Source organism: Solea senegalensis, linkage group LG9, assembly GCF_019176455.1.
Source record: "Solea senegalensis isolate Sse05_10M linkage group LG9, IFAPA_SoseM_1, whole genome shotgun sequence".
NCBI classification, from domain to species: Eukaryota; Metazoa; Chordata; class Actinopteri; order Pleuronectiformes; family Soleidae; genus Solea; species Solea senegalensis.
The window spans coordinates 4,174,818-4,201,040 of record NC_058029.1 but is presented as its reverse complement, the minus strand read 5'-3'; the positions used below and the strand labels follow the sequence as shown (position 1 = coordinate 4,201,040).

The 26,223-nt window shown below is 41.9% G+C and overlaps 1 protein-coding gene across 11 annotated transcripts in view; it reads right to left on the bottom strand.

The window, feature by feature from the left end:
* The window catches only part of cspg5a (chondroitin sulfate proteoglycan 5a), a 58,503-nt gene extending 38,235 nt beyond the window's left edge, over positions 1-20,268 (bottom strand). For 2 of the 11 annotated variants that reach the window (XM_044033408.1, XM_044033410.1), the window contains exon 1: positions 17,009-17,505. In XM_044033408.1, the coding sequence (XP_043889343.1) occupies positions 17,009-17,093 (85 nt within the window). In that variant the 5' untranslated portion in view covers positions 17,094-17,505. Of the gene's footprint in view, positions 1-17,008; positions 17,506-20,249 lie in introns of those variants that run through there. The other 9 variants (XM_044033402.1, XM_044033403.1, XM_044033405.1 and 6 more) reach the window with 6 other exon arrangements.
* Between the last annotated feature and the right edge of the window lie 5,955 nt (positions 20,269-26,223).

Here is a 26,223-nt window from a genome sequence, read left to right as displayed (position 1 = left end):
ACACAAAAGAATTTTACGGCCCGGGGGCGTGACGCCCGATTTAAGACCGTAAATATCCCATGCTCTCTGCTGTTCAAATAAAAGCAACCACATTCATCACACACAGTAGCACAATAGCAATACACTCATTAAGACATTAAGTTTCCCTCTATGACTGCTGTTTTAGGACTTGGGTTGTCACATAGAAATTGAGATACTAATTGATATAAAATGAGATATTCATTCGAACTGTACCTACACCAACAGTGTTATTAGACAGGATAACACAATTATTCCCAGCCAGCATGTCCATGTGGGCCCTGTACGGGTTATATTCGGGATAACAATACAGGTTCCACCCGTGCTCCACACTAGCATAGTACCTGGTATCAGGAACTTTTTCCAAACGCGTTGAGGCGCAGTGATGACTCCGCCCACGTTGACTAGGTACAATTTTTGTAGTGGAAAACCAAACTAAACCGTGCCTCGCCGTGGCGAGCTGGGACCATAGTGGAAAAGGGCCATATTATGTGAGTACTAAGTGGGTACTACTTGAAGTGGGGCAAATTATGCAGGTCGCTATGGAAACCATGGACAAACCCACTCACTTGGGACCCATATTGTCAGTCCAAATTTAAACTTTGTGGGGCCCACATGGACATGCTGACTGGGTTTATTCCCGAAAGGGTTGCCATTTTTTTCTTAAAATCACAAAATTGAAGTGACAGCGACAAGACAAAAGGCGATAGCCTTCAGTACCAACTCTATTGTTATTGTTATATTGTGGATTTCAGTATTTGGTTTATAAAATCTTCATCCTTCTCCTGCTGCAACAAGCCGAACAAGGCCAAACCGAATGTCTGAATGGATGATGAGGAGAGACGGTAACGAGGGACGGGGAGAGGTGACACTTCCTGACAGAGAAGAGACAGAAAGATCGAAGGAAGGAAAGTGAGGAAGTGACAAAATGAGGGATGGAGAAAACGAGAAGTGACAAAGAGAACTTTCGAGGGAAAACACTACCCACTATCACTCACTATCATGAGCTCAGATATCACACTACTACAACCAGGTGATGTTACTGTGGGACACACTGTGCTTCACAAACACTGTGATCTGCAGAAATCAGCTCATGAAGAAATCTTCACTCATCTCTGAGTGCATTAAAGGTCTAAATCATTGGAAAACCTGAATCTGTGTCGATGACACCACCATAAAGTCCGGCCTCTCGTGGTTCTGCTCAGTCGTCTCAGTTCAGGATGACTTTGGTTTCTCGTTTCGTCGTTTAAGGCTCTGCTGAATTTATAACCAGCAACGGAAAACGAGAACAACAGTTAAGTTTATGATCTGCAGCACACAAGTCAGATGTTATTTCTGCACCACTACACCCTATTTCTTGTTTTACTGACCAGATCTAATGGGTTGATAAGACTCTCGCGCACACTGCAGTTTCCATGCTACAGCATCCTGAGAGCTCCAGCCCGAATATTAGGGTTTCTTTGGATGAAGGTCTGTCTGTGATGGCGTCGATGTGATGCTGATGGCTGCAATGTTTGCAAAATATCACAGCTGTCACGAATTCTACACATCCAATTTAAAAATTTCAAATCAAGACTGAATTAAATGCCATGACAGAGCACGACATAGTGATGTAATAGCAGCATCAGCATTATTCCGCAGCACAACTACTGTATAGCCACAATAATTTGCTATAACAATTGTGGATGGACGTGGAATAAAAAGGTTTAAAATCAGTCGATATCAATAATTATTGCAATAAAATATCTGAGTCTAACTATTGCACATCAGTGTGTTTGGATAGTCCACAAACCATAGACCTTATATGAATATATATTGAATAGCCACCAGGGGGCAAAAAAGTACTCCAGGAGTTCTATTTTTACTTCTTGATTGACATTTTTTTTTTATCTTTAAACTCTCTATTTAACATTTTCATGTAAAGCTAATGGTCTAGCTAGTGTCAGGACTTTTTTTTGTGAATAATACTTCCATTTTGTGGGAAACAGACGATAAAGTATGGCACACATGAGTGGACGTCAGTGTGACTGACAGCTGTTATCGTCCAATAGGCGCTCGGTTGCTGGCGAAGCCTCTGAAATTCAAGTTACAAAAACGTCAACATGGCGTTGACCAAATCGCAGTCGAGAGGCTACAAAAATGCTATGATTTGACTGGGTAGCACCAGTTGTGAATATTTGGATAAATGCAGTGTCTGGTGCCGTCACTTCCACGTTTTATTAGATTAGCTTTAAACGTCTATAAAACACAGCACAATCAAAGCCGCCACAATGCAGTTCAACAACGCTTGAGGCAATTCCATAAAACGTGAACGAGCACTATTTCCATTAAAGTTTCCTACTAGCATTTAACGTCCAAAATTATTTCAATCAGACATTTGATCTGGAATTTCCTCCTCAAACACGGTGCCTCCGACCTATGATACATTTCATTGGACTGCCACGGGTCTCAGCATAACCACAAACACATGAGTGAATTTGTCTTTAAATATCAAATAGAGCACTTGTCAGTGAAACACTGTGAGAACAGTGTGGTGATGTAAGAGCTGGTGAGAGGAACCTTAGTTTACTGGCAAAACACAACTCCTGCTCCACTGTTGGCAAGTGCCTGTTTTTGCAAAGTGCCAAAATGTGGATGAATGAGGGTGTAGCCTGGGTGGAAGCAGAAAGTAGGAAACCTTCTCTGAGGGTGAGTCACCTGTGAATCAAGAAAAAAACCCTCAGACTATTAAAACTTTCACCAAAACTGACTCACATTAAATATGACATCAAGTTACATTCCTTCATTGGGCTTTAGTGTGGGAAACAACTTGAGTAACTTCTCAATCCTTTTAATACAAACAGCATGTTTTTGACTATTTGTGTTCAGAGCAAACTGAATGTATCTAAAGAGCAGCTTGAGCTGTTTTGCTGTCGGTTTAATGCAAGTACAAACAACAGTTGAATAAAACTGGAGTCAAATCCATGTTTTGCCACTTTCCTCAGTGAAAACAAAATCAAATTGCTCCATAATCATAATTTCCCTGCTTGGTTCTAAGTTGTTAGCGAGGCTAACATTAGCTTAGTGTGCTATCTGAAATGTAACGTTCCATTGTTGTCAACTAGTTAGAATTAATATCCCAGCACTGAACAGGATACAGTGCCAATATAAACGGGACAATCATCAGTTTAGCACTATATTTCTTTTACTAAATGAACATTAAAGAACAGAGACAAGTAAGCTAGCACAGTCAACATGACCGAAACTGACCTGAACCTTGACTACACCTTTAATTCAAATTCCCTGGCTAAAGGTAATTATTATTGATTGACTTTAACATCACAATGTGTATTTGTCTAAAGACACAAACTAGCACGGAAATACACATTTTGCTAACATGGGTTGAAAACGGGAATGCTAGGTATCCAATTTGTCGATAAATTGAGACTGCTCGACACGATAACCAATACCGATATATTAATTTACAATACTTTTTGTATAGATCCACTCCAAGTAAAGTGTGCTTCGCTTATCATCATTGCCACTTTGGTCCACATCAAAATATCTCAATAATAACGATGAGATTGTGTGCAGACGGTCCTGGAAGCTGCAGAGAATGAATCTCTCTGACTTTTCCTCTGTTACAACACTGACTCCTCTAAAGACATGACTCGATTTTCAAGATAAAGTGTAATTTCCTCTGACTTTTCATCCAGAGCCACCATTAAGTCAAAATGTTAATCTACAGAGGTTGTTGGTCTAATCTCTCCTGGCTTTTCTTTATATGTTTGCTGGTTTGATGGGAGAAACCTCAGTGGTGTCTCTCTCTCTGCCAGAAGCCTCACTGTGCATCGCTGGAAAAGAACACCAAACAAGTAGCGCTGTCTCCCTTCCACCGCCTTGTTAGCCTAATTGGATTAACGACGGGAGAGCCCCTCTGACGGACAGTGTGACGACTCAAGAAAGTAAGCTCTGCATCGCGCTCGTGTACCACAAGTAACTCTGATAAACTACTGAAATCAGCGGTAACATTCTCCATCGAAAGATGTGTTTTCCCAAAGTTTTGAAAGGTGCAAACTGAATGATACAAGAACCAGAGGAGGCTGTGAGTGACCGGCTTTTCTCTGACCTCCAAAAAGAAAGAAAACAAAGGGAAATTAATCATTTGCACACCATGAGTCATGATTTTTTTTTGTTTGCATGGCATTGAGTTTCCGTCAATGTCGCTTTTCATTAGAAAACATGTTTTCGCGAGAGACTGTTCTCTATCACGCTCTCTGAAGCGCTTTCCAAATGACGTGAGGTTTCAAATGAATTCATGTATCGTGAAATTTAATCAGCAGGAAAAAAAAGGGGCTTGTTTTGGAAAGACATCACCGAGCTGATGACAGACGTGATTAGTCGGGAGGGAAAACATTTTAACATCTGGGGAAAAGTGGGAAAACATGCAGACGTGTAAGCGTGTGATACCACAGAGCCAATGAAAACAAACTGAACACTCGAAGATGTCACATTTACTTCTTTAGGCGATGTAAACAACTGATTGTAGGTTGTTTTGTTTTTTTTACTAAAAATAACGTCCTCCTGATGTTGAAGATTTTGGCTCAAAAATTAAAGTCAAACATTCATTTTTTATCTTGGAAACAGCACTTAAAGAAACTATGATATCTAAATTTGTTATGTAATTACATAACAAATACCAAAACACAGCCAGATCCTCCACATGACGTATGACTGTCCGCATATCTGATTTGACAGAGATTTTAAAGCCGGATAGCCTTCCTGACGCAACATTTATCCGGGCTTGGGACCGGCACGAGGAGTACACATCGGACTTGGGCCCTTTCCACTATACCGGCCCCCAAATAATGCAACAAATGTGGCCTGGCTATCTTAAAACATATCTGCTCTTTGCTTGCGGTGGCCAGCTTGTGGCCAAGATCTGGCAAACAATGGCCGCATCATTCCACGCAGGACGTGGGCCAGATGAAAGTGTCAGGTGTGGCGTCCAAAAAACGTCCAAAAACAACAACGCTGTATAGAACAGCTCCTCATGTGGCTGTGAGAGATGTTTTACACGCTCTGTGAGGAGCCTCTGTTGTGTAGCATTAGTGTCTGCAGAGCTGCACACCCTGCATGAACCCAAAAGCCATTTTCCAAATTGAGTTCAGAAAACGTGGATGAAATCCAGCGGAGGTTGATCTTCTGTGTGCTTTCGCTTTCTCTGCATTGCGGTAACTTTGGTTAAACTCCAACTCTGTTTCAGTCACTGTTGTTAAAAGTAAGGAGGGTCTCAGATCGGTTGGTGCAATCGCAGCCATAAATGCACTTAATGGCGTGAGGTAATTACCACTGACAACAATGCTAAATCACGCCTTAGGTCGTTTAATAGGAAGATTCTGTGGAGCGTTAATTGGCAATTAGTGTTTTGAAAGTTTTGAACAAACGACAACAACAGTGTCTTTTACCCCAATTAGCGCAGAAAGACCCGACAGACAAGACATCAGCCGACGCGGTCAGGGTCTGCTCAGGTCAGGATATGTTGGATCAGGGTTGACGAAAACAGCCGAGACACAAATGAGACAAACGATGGGAATAAACGAGACTTTGTTTGTGTCCATCCCAAATTAGGTGATCAAAGAAGGTTGCATAAGTAGACTCCTGACACTGTGTGTGTGTGTGTGTGTGTGTTGTTTGTCTGCCAGTGCAACCGATTGGTAATTGGGGTTTATTCCAACTCCTCTGGTGAAGGGTGGGGATGGTCATAATGACAAGAGTTTAGCTTGTGTGTGTGTGTGTGTGTGTCCGTGCTGTGAGCCTGCGCTGGCCGTCCGCCGACCCTCAGGCTCCGTCTTTTGTTCAACTCAGATCAGTTTGGATGGCGAGGGGGAAGCCGCTAAACCACCCACAGACCTGGTGCGCTCTGATTGGCTGTGACAGACTATAAAGAGGAACCTGATTGGTCCTGACAGCTTGGGCCCGTTGGCCAGTTTTGGTGACCCAGATGGGAGGGAGAGGAGGAAAAGTTTAGACACTGATTTGCAAACAAAGAAAATCTCACAGGCTCCTGTAGGTACAATTATGCTCCATCATGATGAGAATCAATCATTTGTAAATGTGTTTTGAATTTTTAAATTGCAGTGTGACTACTGAACTTAAACTTGACTGTAAATTAGTTCATGAACCAATTTGCATTTGCAAAACCTGGCACTTTTTAGTTGTTGATCACTAATTCCATAATAACCATAATTCCATAATTCCTTTCAGCATTGTGTAAATCTGAGGGAGAACCAGACTTCTTTAGACTGTTTCCAGACTAGGAGGAAAATCGTTGCCAAAAGAGAGAGGGCGCCTCCTACTGGCTGCTCTACAAAGCAGTTTGTATGTAAGGTTGACATCCCAGCACCAGGAACACCTGCCTACTCTGCAAAGCAGTCTCAAAAATCCCATAGAAAGTCAGTGTACAGATGTGAGGAGACCACGGGTAACAATTACAAATACACGCCGAAGTGGATGGAGCAGTTCAGAGCTGGAGCTCTAGCGTCCGTCGCTATTTGTCCCAAAACATTAACAGCACGCGGAGATGAGACTCAACCGTCGTCGACAGATTTAAACACAACAGGAAGGCAAATGGAATAAATGGGTGTGAAAATGGCCGCAGAGAAACTGAAAGTGTCTAATAAGTGGCATCTAATACCTGAACCGTGACAAATCATTGACATAATGCCTAAAACCAGGTCTTAACCCTGAAAAAGCCCTTTAAAGTTGTGGGACCCAGACAAAATGTCCTCACAAAGAGAGGTTTGTCCATTTTTTGGACCTCACAAAGATATCAATACCAGTACACACCTCCATTCATTTGCCAAACCCCATGTTGTGCCTCATTGAGACCATGTTTTGGTCTCCATGAGGACTACAGGTTCTGACAAGGTCAGTGTTTACGTACACACACACACACACACACATGAATAAGACATGAGGCTCATTAGAATCAATAGAAAGAGGAACCGCACAGGTTTCTGTTCACTTTTAATTAAAAGCCTCTTCATTGATTTTCCATCAGCTGCTCTCACACTCTCCTCCTTCAACTCATCTCTTCTTTTCATTTTCTCGCTCTCTCCATCCTCTCCGTCCCCTCTTACATCACATGACTTAAACTCCATCCCTTTCTTTCTGTTTTTTTTCTTCTTCTTCCGTCTCGCTCACTCACTCGCTCACTCCCTCCTTATCTTTTTTTTTCTCCCTCTCTCCCTCTTTTCCTCCTTCCATCACATAAATCCTGTGCTCTGCGACTCCACAGGTGGTGAGATATGGAGAGAGGACGTGGAAGGTGTTGCCATGGAGACCGTCTCAGCCTCGCTAGAGCTGCCGCGGCGGCGCTACAAAAGCCAACACGATCTGCAGCGGCACACGTTAAACACACACACACACACACACACACACAACAATGATGTGTTTATCTTTGCAGAGCTGTGGTTTTATGGGGACACAAATCCACACATTTTAAGGTGAAGACATGTTGTATAGTTAAGTTAAGGTTAAGTTAAGGTTAAGTTAAGGTTAAGTTAAGGTTAAGTTAAGGTAAGGTAAGGTAAGGTTTAGTTCAGTCGTAGTTATGTCTCCAGGAAATGAATGGAAGTCAATGTAATATCCTCTGAAGTCATGGAACTTGTATTTGTTGCTTCTTTAGGACCTTTTCTGTTATAAACACTGGCCTTGTCAGGACCAGTAGTCCTCATAGAGACCAAAACCTGGTCCGAATGAGTTAGAACCTCATTTAAGTGTGAATTGTGGCATAGGCTCGGAAATCTCGATATTTTTGATTTGCATATTTGTTAGATTTATTTATTTGTGTGATGTGACATGAGTCATTGACTTTTGTTTTTTTTGTCTCCTATGTGCTTTTAAACTTCCCTCTGGGCACAAATAAACAATGCTTGTGCTTTAAATATGTTAAAGAGTGTAGGAGCTGATGCTGCACTTAGGCTCTTTTTTTGTTCCTTTTGTTTTTATGCCTCATTTACCACTAATGTGTAATAACCATTAATTTTGGGGTTCCGGCTTAATATTATTTTACCTGCCAGAATCAAGAACTAGTCTTTAAAATATCAAATAATTTGTTAGTTTTTTTGATAGATACAGTAGATAGATGATATATTATATACGTTATGGTCCTGACAACCTCATTGCATAAAACACCAGACTTAAGTTACACATAATAAAGAAGGAAAACCTGACCTTTTCTGGCCGACTAATAAAAAATAAAAATCAGAAAATATTACCATTTTGATAGATTGAACTTTTCTTATTGCATTTCATACTTTTTTTTATCGTTTCTTTTCATCCTCTTCTAATTATCTACCTTCCTGCTGAACGCTGTGTGTCGCCACGACAGGTGTGCGTGTGTGTTCAGTGAGGTTTGCGATGCACTGGCTTGAATGTTAAATATGACAGTCTGCAGCAGAGGAGGGAGGAGCGGCGAGCGTGCACGCTCAGTCTCGGCGGAGAGACGGGGGAGCTCGTGCTCGAGCATGAACTCGGTGACTCTTTTTCAGAAAAGGACACACACAGTCTAGCACACACACACACACACACACACACACGACAGCCCACACTAAGACAGATTGACAAGCACAAACCTACGCATTTAAAAAGACAAACTCTTCCTTCCATTTTCCACTTAACACACACAGACATGCAAATTTCACTTCAAGGGCGACCAGAGTTTGAGAACAACGCCGACTCAGCACGACTGACACACACACACACACACACACACACACACACACGGTTTCCTAATTGTTCCGTCTGTGAGCAGAGGGGACGGTGGCAACATGTCGCTGTGACACTGTAGAGGAAACTTTTGTCAGTTAGTTGTGTGACCTTCGTCACCCACAATGCAACACTTCACGTGAGTCAGCGCTGCAGAGACAAACACCTGGACGCTGGCAAAGATTGACAGACGACAACAGAAACTCAAAGTTTTCTGTATTCGAGTAACCGTGCGGTTGCTTTACTGTCTCCTTTAAACGTCACCTTCCCTTTATACCTTAATCTTAATCTTGTTGCTCTCAGCCTGGCCAACTCCCTAATCTGGTTAATTGTGTTCTCAAGCAACCGGCGCGTCACGGCAAAGGTTGCACAAGCTCGAAATGACAAATGACATCACCCTCACAACAAATAACTAAACTCATAGAGATTCAAACATATCAGGTCTTTCTTGAAGGCACAAAGTCAGACTGGATGATATACTGCACTCGGACGTTAAAAGACCATATTCATTTTGACACATTACAGTCAAATGTTGCCGTATAAATGCATTCTCTGCACGCTGAGGCACAAATATTCACAACCTACAGGGCTAATGTGCCTTAAAACGTACATACAACTCCATTTTATCTTCACTCCACACTCAAACTCCAAATCCTCATTCTCTTTGAACGATTTTAAACATCGGCGTAAAGGTCTCACTTTGAAAAAAGATTTCAATCTCAAAGCGTTGCTTTACGAGTGCGTCGACTCTGAATGGATCACAGGAGTCTGACGTTAATTCACACTCAACCTTGATGACGCACACGCCGGTAACTTCACTTCAGTGACTCAACGGTAAATGGTCTGTACTTGTACAGTGTGTTTTCTTTTTTTTTTTTTATAAACCTGAAGGCCACTCAAAGCCACTTTTCACCACGGTTTTGCCATTCACCCATTCACACACTCTCATCCTCTTACGCACACATTACAGCACATTTAGGTGCAGCGCTTTTCACTATCACACACCTTTCATGCTCATTCACACCGGGTACGGACAAAATAAAAATCCTAGCAGAACTGGGAATCAAACCCTTGACCTTGGGTTTGAAAAAGGACTCGCTCTACCACTGACCCCCCTGCTGTTGCTGCTACAACACTTTTACATGATATAGGCCCAGATTCATCAGCCCCATGAGCTTTTTGAGTCCTAAAACTCTTGGTTTTAAGGTTAAAATTGGGTTTAGATTTAAAGAAATACTCCACCGATATACACTTAGCTTTGTATTACTAGAACAAGGGTAGTATTTTTGAAGAATTGTGCTTCTCAACCTCAGTTGAGAAATATCTTCTTGCTCACCAGTGACACTTGGTGCTGTTAGCGTAACTGTTAGCAAAGATGGCGGACACTGTTTACAGAAGTGCGGAACTAGCGCTGCAGTGTCACGCCTAGGAACAAGTGTCACTTGTGGACACGCAACAGAAAAAAGATGAATGACGATATTTTTCGACTCAGGGGAAACTTTCAAAAATACTACCCCTATTCTAGTAATACAAAGCTAAATGCAAATCCTGTGAAGAATCCCTTTAAGGTTAGGCACTTGGTTGTGATGGTTAAGGTTAGGGCAAGGGGCTAGGGAATGCGTGAAGTCAATGAGGTGTCCTCACTAGGATACAAAAGCTTGAGTTACTCAGTATCGATATCAGTCCAATTACTAATCACTGAACGCAGTGTTGTTTTAGTCGACGATGACAAAATGATTTTGTTGACGCCCCTTTTTTTCTTGACGATAACGAGACGGTGACACGATAAACGTGGATCTTTGATGAATAAAACATGACGAGACGCGCGGGTTCTCGTTGGCGAGACGAGAATGGACGTCAATGTTAGTGCGCGGTCTGTCGTTGACATAGAAATGACTCAAATTGGACTAAAACTAATCATCATTTTAGTCAAAAACACTAAGACAAAATCAAAATGGCTGCCAAAAACAACACTGACTGAATGGGAAAGATAAAAATGGAAAATTGCAAACAGTCCAAAAATCCTCTATATCACATTCTTCACTTTGCACAGACTTTTAAAATGTAAATGAAAATCAGTGACAGCATTTTAGCTGAGTCATGTTGTGGGCTTTCTTTGAAAACAGCTAGAAGTGCTCTAAAATTAGTGTATTGGACTAATATCGGTATCGGTGGATACTCAACTTTGTGATGTCAGTATCGGACATGAAACAGTGGTATCGTGCCGCCAAGGGAAGTGTACGTGGCTGGTCATGCTATACTGTACTATACCAAACGGAACCGTTAAACTCAAGAGAAGCACGGCTTAAGTCTCCAAGAAATGAATGTAAGTCCTCTGGAGTCATGGAAACCAGACTGTGTGTGTGTGTCAGTAACACACTGAAACAACGGCTGACAAAATGGACGCCACGGCTGTCTTCTTCTTTTCACCGTCACACAAACGTCACGTGGCTAATTGCTCGGCTAACAGCGCTCAGCACCGCGCGGTGGCATCGATTAGACAAATCCGTCAGCTGTCACTGATGCCGACTGTCTAACAAACGCTTAAATATTGACTGAAGAAGATTGTGTCTCTGCAGTGTGTAAATATGATCTGTGAGGCTACAACAAACGCGACGACTGACCGAGTTAAAGCTGCATCTGTCACTGACGTGCGATGACGAGGAAGATGCTGGTGTTTGAAACACGCAACATCTGCAAATCAAACGCACGACACAGTGTCATGTCGATTATGTCTGGTCATGATGGACACACACACACACACACACACACACACACTGAGCCACTGCACTCGTGCCAAAGAAATCCCACCCACATTTTGTCCCCTAATGAAATTGAAAGCGTGAACACATTATGGCGGCGATATGAACACACTGTTCTGCCGGCCAGTGTCAGAGTATGTGTGTGGTTTCCATGGAGACGGAAAGGAGCGAGAGAGAGAGATGGAAGAGGGTGAACGAGTGCAAAGCTATTGTTCAATTGTATTTGTGTATGTGTATGTGTGTTTTTTCCCTTCATACACTGTAATTAAAACAAAAAAACACTTAAGCTGGACTGGGTTAACAGAGCCACGGAGGCAGGATTTGGCGTGAAGATTGATCCAAGGCAGAGCAAAGATAATCCGTCAGTGAGTAGATATGTGTCAACAGGCCAGAAGAGGAAGGAGACTGAGAGAGGAGGAGGAGGATGCTGTGCATCTCCAGGAGAAAAACAGAGACCATTCCTCCCTCCATCAATATTCTATTTGGGCTGAACCATACTTGGGGGAGGGGAAGTTGCATATCGTCCGTATTAAACACACAGTATTATACAGTATACCTCTGAGCCTGGTTCTGTCAGAGATTTCTTCCTGTTAAGAGGGAGTTTTTTGCTCATTGTGTGAACTGTTGGGGTTCTTTGCTCTCCTTGATGTCGATGTACAGTGCCTTGAGATAATGTATGTTATGATTTGGCACTATACAAATTAAAATTGAATTGAATTTAATTGAATTTTAAAAAATGGCAACCGGAGACGGCAGCTGCTGTCACTTCAGAGCATTTTAGTCTATTGGTTGTGAGCATCATCCACAGATGTGGGGCAAACTGCCGTCATGAGGACCAGGAGTCCGCATGGACACCAAAACCTGGTCGGAATGAAGCAGAACCAGCATTTCTTCTGAGGAACTGGTTAAGTTAAGTTAAGTTTTGGTCTAAAATTTGAATTGAGGTCAGGTTAAGGTTAAGAAATAATGCTTTGTTGCTGCACTAGATCTGCCAACATCTGCCAAAATCCACCTGCGTTTAAGCAGACAACAGTTTCCTCCGCTGCAGCATAAATAATAATAATTAAAAAAAAAGAAAACAGATTAAAATTCAGATAAAATTCACTTACATGAGCTCAAATCTGACTTAAATACTATTCTATTTTCCCACAGTAACAGCTCAAATGTCACCTAATAAAAATATTTATATATTTAAGTAGATACACTGATGTTTATAAAGCTGATTGATGAAATAAACTAAAGTGCTGTCCCAGTTAGTTATAAAGCAAGTTTGACCATGAAGAATAATGCTAACTGCTATGCTATCTGTGTGGATTGTCATTCATTCAGTTCAAGCTAACAAGCTCATGGTTTAGCTAATGCTTACCATATTTTAGCTAATGCTTACCACTAGCTAAAAGCTAACCAGACTTGTAGTTTTCTTCAGTCCAGCCACTACTTTTTCAAATGACTTTTTGCTAACGACTATGCAAACAGCTATGCTAGCAGCAAAAAGAAGAATAAGCATCTTAGCTTTGTGCACAAAGTGGCACATGGAAATGGCGTATCATGAAAAATAGACCAAACCATGTATCCCACACCTTGGTTGACATCAAATTCAAAGACTTTTCAAGGACATTCCAGGACCAATTCCCTCAAATTCAAGGACCAAATGCGCTGACACAGCTTAAGACGGGAGGGCAACTTGTAAGACGTCATATGGCGTCCACTTTTATTGATTTGCAGCACGCTGTGCATCTGTATGTGTGATTGGTCAAAGTCAGTCTTTGTCATTTGTCTTTGGTGAGACAGCGATCTTCATTTCTGCTCTCTCTTTGCTTAACGTTACTCACTCATTGTTCTGCATTGAATCTCACGTCAACGGCGTCGTAACAAACAAGGGAGACAAAACCTTAACTTCTTTCTTGCACAAAACTCAAGCACTTTCATTGACCCATGTCTATTTAGGGCAATTTTCAAAAACTTTCAAGGGCTGTGAAATCAGCATGTTCACCCATGTTTTATGTTCCTACAGATGTAAAGAATACATCTCTTTGATAATTGGATGGAGTGACCTGAGAGGCAGTCGAGAAATGAACGTTCTCCTCACGGCTTCTCGTAATTTGTAATTCAAAAAAATGAGCCTTGAATTGATTTAGCAAAACTGCTGTTTTCCGCCTGCAGTCGCTGAGCAGGTGGGTGGAACAATATTAAAAAGGAATAACAGAAGAATGAAAACACACCAGGTGGTAAAATCTTACTAACATTATCATTCCCCATATCTCACCTCCACCTCATCACAACTAACGTGGACTTGTCATGACTGAAAAAAATTCCACATGAAATGAGGAAAACATCTTAAAAGGAGGACGTTTAAAAAATGACACGGAACGAGATAAGGACTGAGGAGGTGGAGGAAAAACAAAAGGCCGTTCTCATTCCACAGACCAGCTGCCGCTTCTCTGCAGAGGAGTGATGGTTGTTTCTCTCATGACCACTTCATTAGATAAGAACCCAGAACTCTCCTCAACCACAAACATCTCATTTTTCAAGGGTCTAAATTTCATAGAAGCAGCAAGTACATGTAGCTATGCTAACAACGGCTAGTCTGAAATCAGTTCTGGGTTCTTTTTCTTAACTGGAACGCGTTCAACTTTAGAGGTGACGTCACTCCGAGTTTCTGACCTTTGACGTCCGATAAAATCACACATTCCTACAAGGTATGAGTGAAGAGTGGGTAAAATAAGCCTCATTTGTAGGAAATGTTTCTTGTTTTTTTGCCTAAAAAGACACAAAAGAATCTTGGCAAGCAAGTTTCCGTGCTGGAAAATTAATCTCAAAAAGTAAGATATTACAGTTTGCTGTAATTAGCATTAAGAAACATTCACTATCACAGATTGGTGTTAGTGTAAATATAAGAAATTCTCTATATTTAAATTCAGTCAGTCAGCTTAATTAAGTCAAGGAAGACAAATTCTTACTAACTTCCTTCAACTTTTTCCTCGTTTTAAGGCACATTACAAGATAGTTTTAAGCATTTAGCATAAGAGAGAATTCAACAAAAAAATAAAGTTCCATTACATTTCAGGGGAAACTGGAGCAAATGCTGACGACTGTTTGATTAAATGATTAAAAACAAAACAAAAACAGGGCACATTTCTCCCGGCTGTTCCACTGACGTGAGTTTTGATCGTGTCGTTTCTTTGTTTTTTTTCCCCTTTTCCAGTGGAAAGAGAGGAATCGTCCAGATTATATTGGATTACGACGCCAGACTGATTTCATCTATAGTGCAGGCCGCTGCGTTATTAATCTGACAGTAATGTAGTCTGCCATGCACAATGAATCCGAAGACAAAGAGACACAGGAAGACACAGAGAAAGAGACGTGTCTTCTTCTTTTTTTAATGTTTACTCGACTGTTTTTCCCTCCCTCTCTCTCTCTCTCTCTGTGTATCAGAATGTCTCTTCATGAATTATTCATCAGGTCCGTCAGCTCTAATCCTCGCCTTTGTGTGGCGGCGGTGCCAGTGCGCCTCCAGGGATCCGCTGTCCAACACTGACACCGCCTGAAATCTCTGCCATTTCTCCACTGATATTCCTGTCGTGTCTTAAATCCACTCACTGTGCTGCTGTGAAGAGTGAACGGTGTTTCTTTATTTATTTATTTATTTATTTGTTTATTGAACCCTCTCTGATGCTCCGATGTAACGACCATGGCCTCTGTCTTTGTTTAAAATCTGAACGCGTGAACACAGATTAGTCCCCACCAGGGCCGGGCCTAGGCTTCATGGGGCCCTAAGCAAAATTGGATTTTGGGGTCCTTTTTTAATGCCAATAACAAAGCGGGTAAATGACGTGATGATCCAAGGGAAATTCTGCACAGTTGTAGCTGCGTTGTTGCTGCCTGGTATACGTTCTTACCCTTTTATTGGCTTTAAACAATAATAACTAGTACAATTGGACACGTTTTTTCGTGTTGCTGCGATAAACGCCCTCAGACGAGTTCATTCAGTTACGAAACCTGCAAGACGCCAAGATGGACGCCAAATCCAAGATGGCCGACTTCCTGTTGCGTTGAGGACATGATCCCGATGCGATTTTTTGTTAGTCTGTCTAAACAGTCAGTGTTGTAAACATAAATTAAAAAAATAGAACTAAAACGTATAAAGATAATAAAATGGTTTAAGAACAAAATATGTCAAGAAAAATTATGTAAAATGAGCAGAAGATAAGAATAATGAAATGCTCTAGGGGGCCCCCTGGTGGTCACGGGGGGGGGCTCTGGTCCTCACACTAAACCGACAATGACTAATATCAAGGAAATATTATTGACAACGTTTATACTTTTGTACAATACAATAGAAAAGACAATGTTGTAAATGGATGTCAATGACATCAAAACAAGGGTTATACGTCACTCCGTATAATAGCGGATCATGCACTATTTGAATGAATGCACTAATACAACGTTTTACAGGGTTTTTTTGTTGTTGTTTTTTTAAATATGTGCCTGCAAAGATCAGCATCACTCCTTACAAACACTGACATTCTAATCCATGTACTAACATCATGTCTAACAGTAGTTATAAACCTGGGAAATACTAACGCCACAGTTTAAAATGGTTTAATTTTTACTCTCTATACACATTTGCGATCGTTGCTCTTGCAAATGAACATGCAGATACCAGGGGCTTAAACCTTGCACACATCAATGCACACATACGATGTCTTACAAGGCTTTTTAAGAGCATGTCTGCAGCGTGCGGATGCATTGAAGTCATAGTGGCTTATATGCATTTATTTCCTAATATCACATCATATAAGGGGGTTTCTAACAGTGCACACATTTACTATTATTCCTTGTTCACACTTGCACTATTTCTTTGTTTACTGATGACTATAAAATCAGGTTTTTAGCAGCGTCACATATCTAAATATTTCATAATACCATGTCTTACCATGCATTTCACAGTCTGACCCCATTGTTACCCCCACTCCAGTGTCTCTATGGGGACATAATTGTCCTTAATGTGACCTAATTTTTTTTTTTTTTGCCATTTTCTTTGGCTTCATGAACACTGGGGATGTGACATTTGTGCCTGGTTTTGCTTCCATATTCAACAAAAGACTGAAGGAATTTGTGAATTCCTGTGATTTTTCTCACCACTGAGGGACTTTGTGACGAAATGTGACCTGCATTTGGATTTACGTTGAGCAGAAACTGATAGGTGTTGAGAATAATGTGCAAAACCACCATACTCCGAGTGTTAAGTGCTTCCTAAGCTACTATCTAAAGGCTCACTGACCTCTTTTCTCCAAGCTCTGTGTGTGTGTGTGTGTGTGTGTGTGTCCACAGAGAGAACATGCTGCAGCAGCACAACATGAATTATGAACACATTATTAAATAAAGCAAAGGGAGGGGAGGGGGCAAAAAATAAATAAAGGACGTGGATGCCTTTTTGCGTGATTAAAAATTGCACACAGTGCTTCTCTTCTTACCGTGCACGGAGCGCAGAGCCAGGACGCAGCAGAGCAGCTGCAGCAGCCGCAGCTTCAGCCTCCAGCATCCTTCCTTCCCCTGCATCCTGGAGCAGTGGCGATGAGTCTCAGAGAAATATAAATAAATAAAGTCCCTGTGTCTGTAACGAAGGCGGTGAGGGGGTTTAAAATCCGCTCTCGGTTCGCGTCTAGATTCCAGCCTCCGTCAGCTGCTCCTCCATAACCGCTTGATCCGCGCTGTGTATCCGTGGGTTGACGCGCTCCTCTGGACACTTGGTCAGTGACTGCTTCACGGCTCCATCGCTGCAGGACAGCGGTGAGATGTGGCGAGGGTGCAGGAGGTGGAGGCTCGGTTCGGTTCGGTCTCGGTCTCGGGAAGGATCGGTGCTTTGGGCACTTGGTGGCTGAGAGAGACGCGGACGCACGGCGGAGTGCAGCGCGCTCAGTCTGCAGCCTTCTCCTTCACCGTCTGAGGAGGAGGAGGAGGGGGGGAGAGAGAGAGAGAGAGTGAGTGAGTGAGAGAGATTGTTGATACCAGCCTCCTCCCCCATCCACTTCATCCCCTCCCATTTTCCCAGGACAGATCTCCCCCCCACTCCCTTCTCCCACTCCTCTACCTCCAAACTTTTCCAACTTTTCCTTTCATCCAATCATTCTCATCCTACTCCTCCCTCCTTCCTGGACATTTCTCCTCCTTTTCCTCATTTCATTTGTCCTCTTTCCCCTCACAGTTCCTCCCATCTTCGTCCTCTTCCCAACATCCTTCTAGGTCTTTCCATACTTCCAGACCAAAAGACTTTCCAGACTTTTCCTCATTAAATCCTTCACTTTCTTTCTCCTCCTCCTCCTCCTCCTCCATCCTCCCTGCACATTTCTCCATTCCCTGACAGTTCCTTCTTTCTCCATACTTCCCCAAAGCTTCCTCTTCGTTTTCCAAACGTGTCGTTTTTGGTCCATTTTCCCGTTCCCAACATCTCACCTCCTCTTCCTCATTTCCTTCCGTTTCTCCACATGATTTCACATCGATGCTGACATTCCTGTCCTCTGTCTCCTACACCATCACGTCTCTCTCCTCCAAACGTGTCCCCTCACCCTGTCCTTGTCCCAACATCTCACCTCCTCTTCCTCATGGAAAGATATTCAACTCTTCTATACTCCATCACTCGTTTTCTCGTTCCCTCTTCCTTTTCTCCCCTTCCTCCTGCACCTTTTCCTTCCTTTTTGTCTCCATCTGTTAAGACATTTAACTTTTCAACTCCCCTTTTACCTGCAGACTTTCTTGTCCTCTGCTCTGCACCTTCATCCTCCCTCCACCTGCTGCTTCCTCCTCTTCTTCACAACTATAGCCCAAGACTCTTCCTTCCTTCCTCTCTCATGAGCCTTTTCCTCCGACATTTCCTGACCGTTTTTTGTCGTCTCTTCCCACTTCTTTTTTCCCCTAAAAATACTTTGCCATTCCTCCTCCTCCTCCTCCTCACCTCCCTTTCTTTCTTTTCTCTGTCATTTGCTATTCATCTGAAAGTGGTCACTTCTCTTTCTTTTTGAACTGAGGGGAAAACATTTTATTTTGTGTGAGATTAACTACAGTCGTGCCTCCCTGTGTGTGTGTGAAGCACTTTCAGATTAACTTTATTTAAAAAAAGGTGTTTGACGGCAAAACAACCAGCTTTGTTTAATGCTGTGACACAGAGAAGCACACAAAGGGGAGGAGGAGGAAGAGGGGAGGTATCAGGGGTCTGGGTGAAAGGGGGATACACAGGGTGATGAATGACTGAGGGCCTCAGGGGTAATGATGGTGGTGGGGGTCTTGTGGGCATTCTTACACACACACACAGAAAAAATGCATAAAAGAGGCTGCAACAGTGTGTGTGTGTGTGTGTGTGTGCGGTGAAAGCGACAGGTTCAAAACGTGTTGGTTGGAAAAAGGAATTGCAAAGCACTTCCACACAAACAAACTTATTTTTAGCACTTTGTGAGGACATTATGCACTCTCTATAGTCCCTTATCTTAACCGTAACCATCACAACTAAGTGTGTAAGCCCTAAAACCGGGTCTAAAACCAGGTTCTAAAACCCTGTAAAAACCTGCCAGACAAAAATGTCCCCACAAGGATAGATTTGCATATTTTTTTTGGACCTCACAAAGATATAAATACAAATACACACTAACTGACCCTGTCTGAATGTGATTTTCCAGAGATGCCAATAAATTAGGGCTGCAACTAACTCACATGTTTGTGTTGTTCATTCTTTGTGCATTAATAATCGTAAATGTTGTTTCCGAAATCTCGAAATCTGTGTTGAAATCGTTAATAAATGATCAAAATAGCGGACAATTCATTTATTCATAAGTGACTAAACATTGTAGCTCAATCTTTCACGGGTTGTTTCACGAGACAGACAGACAGACAGTCAGACAGACAGTCAGACAGAGATGAAAATATAACCTCTTCTGCTGCAGAGGTTAAGGTGAACCAGGGCTTATAGCTGATCCCTCCCTCCCCATGAAGGATCAATAATTTAGTTGATAAAATATTTAGGAGGAAAGTGAAAGTGTTCAAAACTCCAAAGAGTTTTCAATGTCAAACGAAAAAAGATTCAACTTAGTTTTCAACAAAGTAGCAGATCTGGTGAAATGTTGTTTTTATTTAATCGACATCCTGTCAATCTCGTCTCTGAAGGAGTCGCGTAAATGTGGCGTTTAATGACAGGAAACAGGAGTTTCTACCTTCCACCTGCTCACATAATTACCTGAGCATCACCAGAGTCGGTCGTTTTGCTTTTGTACGACAAGAACCAGCCTAAGAAAATCTTTTTCAACGGTCACAACAAAAACAGCAATATTCATGTGATTTGTGCCAATAATAATTCCATTATTACCTCCAGCAGCACACAGGACGGTAATAATGTTTTTGTTTGTCTGATCGTGAGCAGCGACGCTCAGAAAAGTTTTTTTTTAATGAAAATAAGTCGATTTTTTTGGATCTAGATCATGTTCTCTCTTGTTTCTTTCTTATGGCACGTGAAAGAAGAAGAACACAATCAGCAGGGCTTTCCTCGACTCAAATTCAAGCACATCCAAGATCCATTTTTCAAGTTTCTCCCAACACCTCACAGTTATTTTACATACAAACGCTCAAAAATGTCACATCAGAGGAGATGATTTTATGCCGCAAACAACCACAAGTGTGCTTTATAATAGCAGGACAATAATGAATCAAATTAAAAACGCATGCACTCACCTGCCACTTTATTAGGTACACCTGCTCTGCTCACAGCAGGACCCCAGGACCTTCAGGCTGCTGAAGGTCAAACTGAGCATCACAGTGACAGTCGTTGGTGCCAGTATTTCAGAATTTGTATGATTTCTGCATATAATTAGCAAATGAGTTGCAGTTATGACTTATAACCTTAAAGACAAAATATTCACGTTTGAAGCCTGAGTGAGGGAAATTTTGTGGCGATGTCATTAATTACCTTAGCTTTAGCAGACGTTTCTGTTCTCTGGGCTAATGTTTGCGTCTCTTGACATATATATAACTACAGAATAAAAATGTGGGAAAAACAGCTGCACACAGGAAAAGCCCTCACATTATACTCACCGACGTACCAAGTTTGGAGTTTCCTGGAAATTCAGGAAATTATTTCTGATGGTTTTCTTTAGCCATGAGTAAATTAATCAGCTATCAGGCTTTCATGATTCAAACTGGTTACTGACCGACACTGGCGGTTACTGACGGGCACTGGTTGTTACAAACCTAGTCAGTCACCTAAACAGTTCAACTAATCAAGGATGGGATTCAGGTTTTTACTCCGGGACACGACAAAAGAAAAAGACAAAACCCCCGAGTTCCTACTCCAAATGGAACGCAGCGAAACTACCTTAAAACAACCTACGTCGTCGTCCCGTCCAGGATCGCATAGGAGATAAGAAGACAGGGAAGGAGACATAGGGTGCGAAAGAAGGATGCAGGGAGAGGAGAGGACTGAGACAAAGAGGAGGCAAGAGTAGGAGGGAAGATTCTGTCTGTCTGTCTGTCTGTGGGGCTTCTGGTGAACCGATGACCTACTTTCACCTCCTACATTTTTAATGATACAAACTCACACACACACATATATGACACATGCCATTAGACTGCACATGAATGCAAACTCATGACCTTCTGCATTCACACACGGTCCAGTGAATCGTCAGGTAGGAAAACACGCATGACCGCACACAACCTGAAAAATCTAAATCAATGTGGTTTAATGCTAGAAGTCGACCAATGGTGATTTTTTTTTTTTTTTACACAAGGCCGATAATTTTCCTCCATCGGATAACAAATAACAACTTCCACAAAAATATAAGCCAATTCCTTAACTTCCAGTCAGTTGTCGTCAAGGGGAAACCTGGACTTTTAACAATTCAAATCTCTGATATAGATAAAAAATATTAACACTGTCTTTTAAATAATGCTTTAATAGCTAATAACGTGCCATCAATAAAAGGATTGAGGGGAAACTTGGGCGAAAGTTACCTGGGCTGAAGAAGAGGGAGTTTACGGCGGGATAACGGTGGCGAACGCTACGCTAAGAGATGCATTCATCCACGCTTATTACATAGACTTTAAGCTCTTTGTTCGCAACAGTATGTTGTGAATAAAAAGAAATAATCCTGCACTTTTAACCTTTCACGTTGATGGATATCGTGATGTATCGCTATGCGACTGTCTTGCAGTAGATTGATTATCACAGAATCGTTGCATCGTGATGTTATTGGTATCGTGGACGTGAGGTACACTGTGATGCTGACTGCTGAATCCCCGAGCACAGCCTCCACTAGATCCTTTAATTCGTCACCAAATACTCTGGATACACACACAAATTCTATTTTCCACTCACTCTGCGAGTCACAGTTAAATCTCACTCTGAAAAACTGCGAGTGTTTCTTATTTTGAAACGTCTCCAACTGTGTGTGTGTGTATTTACCAAATCCCTCCACAGCCGTCGCTCCGCAGGTGCTCGACCTTTTGTCGAAGGAGCCTGTTGCTATAGCGATGGCTGCATAGTTACCGGTGTTACACAGAGTGTTTTGTCCGGCAGGTGTCTGAGTCCACGGGCTCAGTTAAGTCCAAATCCCTGCACCGTCACATAGCCAATTACAGTTTTGGTCAAATACTTTGGCCCCCCCATTTTTTTAAGTTTAGAAAAGCTGCAAAAAAAAGGAAAGAAAGTTTGTGTTGGAACAACTTGGTATATTTAGCATTAATGTAATAGTCTGCATCTTACGGTGGCCGACGGGGGCAAACGCACCGCAATGACCTAAAACACATGCAGGAGGAGAAACAAGCTGCATATTCACTAATGCATACCACCAGCAAATCCTAAAACACTGGCAAGTCCCTAAACGCCAGCAAGTCCTAAAACGCCAGCAAGTCCTAAAACACCAGCAAGTCCTAAAGCCAGAAAGTCCTAAAATGCCGCAAGTCCCAAAACGCCAGCAAGTCCCAAAACACCAAGTCCCAAACCAGTAAGTCCCAAAAGCAAGTCCCAAAACACCAGCAAGTCCCAAAACCAGCAAGTCCCAAAAGTGCCAGCAAGTCCTAAAACACCAGCAAGTAGTAGTCCCAAACACCAGCAAGTCCCAAAACACCAGCAAGTCCCAAAACGCCAGCAAGCCCCAAAACACCAGCAAGTCCTAAAACCAGCAAGAAACACCAGCAAGCAAGCCAGCAAGTCCTAAAGTCAGCAAGTCCAAGCAGTTTAGTAAACGCCAGCAAGTCCCAAAACGCCAGCAAGTCCCAAAACGCCGGCAAGTCCCCTCACGTCTGTGGGAGCGCTCGTTTTCGTGCAGCCGCTACAATGCTCAGGGACTACTTAATTGTTACTTTATTAAAAGACCTTTATTAGTCACACACTGCCGTAATGAAGTGTGGGTGTTTTTTCGGTGACAAAGGCGATAGCACGTTGTCGTCGTGACAGGGAAAAATTCCTCTCTCTACATTTATTTTGGACGTCTTCTTGCTTTACTTTGGAATAATGTTCAGATTGAAAGTTACAGTGAGCGTACACAACACACCCACACACCGCTCTTCTCCTCTGTTTTGTCCAAAGTGGAGTCGCCGTCTTCAGGTGCCAGTGTTGTGCCGTAATGAGCCGTGTGAAAAATACCCCTGTTGCAAAAACGTGGTAGAGACACACGCTCATTATGTCACAACACTGGCTCTGAGATGAAGCACCTGCGCGTTCACTGGCTGCTGTTTTTTTACGACGGTGACCAAATATAAATAACACCTGGAACCACTGGGGACAAAAAAAAAAAGGTCTCTTAAAAGTTTAGTTTTGAGGTATTTGTACTTCACTTGAGAGTTTTCATTCCATTCTGTTGTACTTATATTATAGCGCCACAAGTACAGATCGACGGAGGAAAATAAATGCATTTTAGTTACACAAAATCTACAGCACATGACAAATTGTTTAAAAAATGTGATGACACTTAATTTTATAATGTATAATAATGTAATGTCATTAAAATGTACTATATATATATATGGCGAAAATATAACATAGTACAATGATTTTTATTTATTTATGATGTTATTTATTGGACTATGTTGGAATGTGTTCAGATGAGTATGAATTGTTTTTTTCTACTTTCATTGGCTTGTATCTCATTTTTACTGTTTGCATGTTTTTATTGCTGTGAGGCACTTGTTTCTGTGAACGGTGCCGTACTAATTTATCACCATTTTTTATTGTTACTATGGTAACGTGTGGTTTCGCTGGGATCTCGCAGCTTACTAGATGTGAATCGGGCTGATGGAAAAATCCATTTCCACTCAGTACGGAAAACTTCCAATGATGCTGCGCTCCTCATTCACGTCATTTGAAAGAGAGACTTAAAGAATACGCAAGAATAAAGAATAATAAAAAAGACTACTGCGTATACTGTACATGCCTGAATATTAAGAGATGACACAAGAGCAGTGAGGCGGCAGATTGCAAAGTCTGAAAGGTCATGGTTTGATCTTACGTGTCAAGTAAAAAATGCCCTCAGGTAAAAACACTCGACTCATCTTCGCTCCCTGTCAGATATTTTCTTTTGCAGCATCAGCAAAAATGCTAATCGGTCAGTTTTTACCACCTGCAACAGACAGCGAGTCTGGTTTTCTTTCTAGTCTGGAAAAAGGAACGTCTTAGCTCGCAGGCCTGAAGGTGAGACGAAGGACTGCAAAAAACTCCCCTAGTTATGGACCAAAATGTGTTTAAAAGTGCAAAATCAAAACTTTGAAGAGCCTTCAACCCAGCTCAAAGAGTGTATTAAACGCCGTCTTTTGTAAAACACTGTTTAAGTAGTTTTAGTTCTCTAGACGGTGGATAGTCAGGTCATCCACTGGTTAATGGTAGCGGTGTAGCCAAGTGTGCTAACTAGCACGCTCATCTAGTCTTTTAGATACAAAATGTGGTATTTTATACATTAAAACACTGCAGTAACATGTACAACATCGTATAGTATTATTGTATGTACGACTTATCATTTTAGACAAAAAACAAACAATTAAACTAAAGCTTTTACTTGTTTTTAAAGGAGAAGGAGCAGCCATTTTGAATTTGGAATTAGTTAAAAACTCTGATTGCAAGTGTAATGTGGCCCATTAACTACAATTAGACACTCCTTAGCTAAAATTGTCTTTGTGTCCATTTCACAGAAAATACTACTTAAAAAATAGATGTAGACTACGAAGTACGCCAGAATTAGCAGTTAGCAACCAGTGGCTTGTTGTAAAAAGAACACAAATCTAAAGAGAAAATTAGTCTACTTCTTCTGGATTTAGGACATCAGTAAACACTTTCCTGAAGAGTTAATGGTCTCAGTGGCTAGTCTCAGTTTTAATTTTGTAAATCATGTTCTCATTTAGGCCACACTGGGGTTGGTGTAGTGGTTAGCACTCACGTGCCTTTGAACGTGTGTGTGTGTGTGTGTGTGTGTGGGTTTTCCAGTTTCATCCCACAGTCCAAAAACATGCAGTTTTGGGGATTATTTTCGAACAAATTATTTTCTAAATTCTAACACTCTAAATTGACTGAGTGTGACAGTGGATGGTTGTTTGTCTCTATCTGTGACGGACTGTTGACCTGTCCAGGGTGTACCCCACCTTTTGCCCTATGTCAGCTGGGGTTGGCACCAGCACCCCCTGCGACCCTCATGCAGAGGATAAAGCAGTAGATGATGGATGGATGTTTTCATTTAGAGAAAAAGAAGTGAAGATTTCGACCACATCACCAATCTCAAGACTTTAAAATGCAGATTAGAGCCTTACGGGGGGGACATCACTGCCTATATGTCTACTTCCATGGCCCCTGAGCAAAGGCACTCATAACTCGCAGCTTTCCTTTAACATTGTGCAACTGCACCACCTCTGTAAATTGTTCCAAAGCAGAGACGGTAAAGATCCAGAGGAAAAACGCAGCCTTCAAACGAGGACAAAAACATCTGACAAAACAAAACGCTGCCGTTTGCCCATTAAACCCCCCCCCAAAAAGAGGCATTTCCCCATCCCCCCATGCCCTCTGTTCCAAGCCCACAGAGAGAGAGTAATCGCCCCTCATCCCTCTCAATAACATCCTCATGGTCAATCTGCCGGACAGAGAAATCCCCCCGCTCGCCAGATTACAGCGCTGGCTGGCTGGGATTAGGTTTTAAAACTGCAACTCGAGGTCTCGAGTGATTCTCATCATTTTCCCCTCACACACACACACACACCACAACAAACTAACAACATCTTCTCCATCATGAGCCTCCCGGGCCGAGCAGAAGCCCAGGATTTTTTTCTGTTTTCCCCCGCCCCCTTTATTAATCTGAGCATAGAAATACCATAATCTGAGCTAAAATGCAGGACCTCAGCAGTGTCATCAATGATAACTTTATCCTAAATGATTCCGTTTGACGGAGGACAAGCGGTAACGTCTTGCAGCAAATCGCTTTACTTTACTCGGAATTGAAACTCAAAAATCTTTATCAAGTACGCGTTTTATTTCAAATGGTACCATGTCATTTTGTGACGTCAGCCATTGTTTTCCAAACTTGAGGGTTTGTTTGAGGATTATTAGTTGGTTATGTTTAAGATAGTTTTGTGAACATGAAAACTAAAACTGTACATTTTTATACGTATTCTAACAGATGTTCATGGTTATGTTTCTACATTGTGGAAGTTAGTGATTTGCACTTTGTCG